Source organism: Lichenostomus cassidix, chromosome 2 (genome assembly GCF_008360975.1).
Source record: "Lichenostomus cassidix isolate B80296 chromosome 2, HeHo_3.0, whole genome shotgun sequence".
In the NCBI taxonomy this organism is placed as follows: Eukaryota; Metazoa; Chordata; class Aves; order Passeriformes; family Meliphagidae; genus Lichenostomus; species Lichenostomus cassidix.
The window spans coordinates 71,067,552-71,071,112 of NC_139482.1; the positions used below are offsets into that span (position 1 = coordinate 71,067,552).

Here is a 3,561-nt window from a genome sequence, read left to right on the forward strand (position 1 = left end):
TTTTTGTTAAAGCTGAGAAAAGGCAATAATGGTGAAAGCAGGACAGTCCATGGATTGGCCCAATTACAAGAACAGTGTGTAGGAAACCTGATTTTGATGTTGCTGATCTCCCAAGGGACTTTGATTCACAGAGCCAAATTATTTTCTTGCATTTCCTGTAAATAGTTGAAGTTAAAAACACCAAGACACACCCTAAGTCCTTCATGCTCTTTACCAGAGGACCAAATGTTGTCACAGTTTTATGACATCCAGAAAGTTACCCACAACTGAAAGATCAGCTTCTGTCTGGAGAATCCAAGACAGCAAACACTGGTCTCCTGGAGTAACTTTCATTTTATGTTTTTCTTTCATGAAGAAACAAGCATCTTGAGAGAACAAGCTGTTTCCAAGAAAATAAATAGAGCTGCTCATCCTGTTTTTCATTCACTATTCATCTTGGTGAAATCAATCATTCAGGATTAAAACGTGAGTTAGGTTTTAATTTTGAATTTTAAAATTAGAACTTTCCAGATATTCTGCAAGTTTTCACTATGTTTTAAACTTTCTGGGAATAAATAAATTACTTTTTCTGTGTCCTTACATAGAAGTTGATACTGTCAAGATGTTAAGGGACAGCTTTACAGAATCCTGTGTATTCACATTTATATTTTAAACATCTCCAAAAGTGGTAATAACAGGGACCTGAGGTCCTTAAAACAACCTGTGGAGAGTGGAATTTTAGAGTGAAACTGAGAACACATCAATTGGATGCCTGCAAAGGTGAATTAAATTCAAGCAGCTGCCAGATTATATTTTCATCTGAAGGACAGAGTCCTTGTTCCCCACAGCATCTCAGAATAAGGACTGAATGTTCCAACTGAAGTTCCCTCTTTATCTTCAACAGATAAATCTCTTGGTGAATTTTTACACTGGTGCTGGCACTGTCAAAGTTAATTATGTACCTGTTTCATGGCTGAATGGAGGGAGCTAGGCTACCTAGTGCCAGCCTAGCAGATATATCCAGGACTACCTGATGCTCCAGGGAGCAATTTAAACTTTGCAAAAAGGTAGTCTCAGGACATAGAAAAATCATCATCTTGAAAACAAACCCAGCCCAAAGCCCAGGCATGCAATTGTCTGTGTAGTAAGTGTTTGAAAAATCTTCTTCTGGGCAATAACTGTAACAAAGATCAGAATTCCTGCTGTGAAGCAAAACAAACAAATAAACAAAACAAAAAAAAAGTTGAGAAGGAATAAATGCAGCTTGTTGGTTTCACTAGCCTTTCTGAAAAATCTGCTTTATTATTCCAGAAAACCTTTAATCCACTAATGTAGAAGCATATGCTCTATTCTTAGCTGACTATAAAGCAGTGGATAGCTATAATTACTCCAACAAAATAAGGAACAATATCAGCCAATATGCATTGTAAGTCAGGCAAGATATTTATTTTGCCAGCAGTTGGCATTTACAGCTGCTGATGTTTGCTAGCATTTCACATTCATCATTACATTTATTTGCTTACTGATAAACTGGTATGAAGTGCTGCTTCTCTTTCCAGCCAAATAAATTGCAAACTATAGACATCATAAACATTATACAGAAATAAGAATTCCATGTGAATGGGATACAGGAATGAGAGGGAAGGGAGACAGAAAGAGGTGCTCACTCTTACAGATTTAAACCAAATTCTGGTGAGAAAGAGGATTTGAAAGCTTGGAAATCTGTGCTGCCTGTTGTGTACACAGCAACATATCCATCCATACAGTTTAATATTTGCCAGGGAAATCACAAAGCCCTCTCAGGCTACAGCAGCATATAATCTCCTTGAATGTTTTCCTGAGCTCCTGACTCCGGAATGCATAGATAAGTGGATCAATGATGGAATTGCACATGATGAGGATGAGGTAGAAGTTAAAGTGGGACATGAAGCACACACAGTAAGGGTTGTAGGGGCAGGAGATGTAGAAAATCAAGTGCAGGAAAAATGGAGCCCAGCACACAACAAAAACTCCAATTAGGATGGTGAGAGTGATGGCCCCTTTCATGTTGGCCCCTTGGCGAATAGGGCCAGTCCCTGGAAGAACAGCAATCTTTTTTATGTGCATCCGAGCCATCATAAACATGTGCACATAGAGGGATGCCATGAGAATGAGCATAGTGAAGAACATGCTAATAAGGCAGATGATGACAACACTGCTGTCAGAGTAAATGATGAACAAAATGCCTGAGACTGTGCAAGCAGCCCAGATGCACGTGATGATGACCCCTACACGCTTCACTGTCATGATATTATGGTATTGGAGGGCATAAAAAATGGTAAAGTACCTGTCCACTGCTATTGAGAGAAGGCTGCAAATTGATGCAAGCAAGGAACTGCAAATGACTGAGTCGATGACATTGTCAATGTTTATGGTAAAGCTCTGAGCATCTGTGTCTGTATTGTTGAGCAGTGTGATGACAATGGTTTCTGATCCATTGGAAACACTCACTAGCATGTCAGCCACTGCCAAGCTACAGATGAAGAAGTACATGGGTGAGTGGAGGTTCTTGTTCTTGGCTATGGCCACAATGACCAAGACATTCTCCAGCAAGCTGATGATGCCCAGAGTCACAAACACCTCGGGGGATACGAAGAGTTGCTCGTAGCAGCCTCCCGAGGAGTGGCCCTTGGCGCTGGGCTCACTGGCTCCTCCGTGCAGTCTGTGGCTGTGGTTCCAGAAATGGAGAGGCTGGAGTGTCCCACGCTGCTGGGTGAAATTCATCTTGTGGAGATTCCTTTCAGCTTCCTGCTTTTAAAAATCCTGTTCCTTTTGCATTCCTTTGAAAACCTTCTTTGCCTTTTCAGCTTGAGAAAAAAAATAAAAAATAAGCTAGGACCAAGGCAGGCAGCAGTTCAGAACATTTTGACTACTGTGGAAAAAAGAAGATTTCAGACTCAGAAGAACTGGTTTACACTCTCCCAGATTCAGTTTCTGATCATCATCACATTTACCTTGGTGATCAGTCACAGAGTCCCAAGAGTCTCTACATTTGCATCAAATTCTCCCCTATGGTCAGTTCCTGTTTAGTTCACTGGGATGCTGCAAGGCTTTTCTTGGTCCTTTCCATTAAAGAGATGTGACCATAAAATGCCCAAGTGACTGCTGCAGAGGAAGAACTATTTTCAAACTGCAAGCTCCAGTCTCGCTGTCAGACAGTGCATGCTGGCTGCCTGTTTTACTGTGTGTGGAAGAGAAAAATATTCAGGGTACTCTCCGCCTCTGCTTTTCTTTCCAGCCAATGGGGCTCAGGAGCTGCAGAAAGTGGAGGGGCTGCTGGTTCTGAGCATTTCTGAAACATCATACTGCACAGTGGATGCAGATGCAGCACAAGTTATCAGTAGCTACAGGAAAGCAGACAGGATACAAGAGATTTGTGTCTCTTTAACTTCTCTGAATAATATTTCAATACTGATTTTCAATTACCAAACTTAAAGAACTGGACTTGCAATCTTACAGAATTTCTGCTGCTGATCTGACAGATTTTTATTTTTCAGACCGTAATTTACTCTTGCTCCTTCTGGGGCACAAACTTGTGTTGCC

The 3,561-nt window shown here is 40.9% G+C and overlaps 1 protein-coding gene across 1 annotated transcript; it reads right to left on the reverse strand.

Annotated features, from left to right (window-relative positions):
• Nucleotides 1-1,420: 1,420 nt before the first annotated feature.
• Nucleotides 1,421-3,174, reverse strand: MC4R (melanocortin 4 receptor). The gene has a single exon (XM_085053952.1). The coding sequence runs from the start codon at nucleotides 2,740-2,742 to the stop codon at nucleotides 1,747-1,749; it is 996 nt and encodes a 331-aa protein (XP_084910078.1). The 5' UTR covers nucleotides 2,743-3,174; the 3' UTR covers nucleotides 1,421-1,746.
• Between the last annotated feature and the right edge of the window lie 387 nt (nucleotides 3,175-3,561).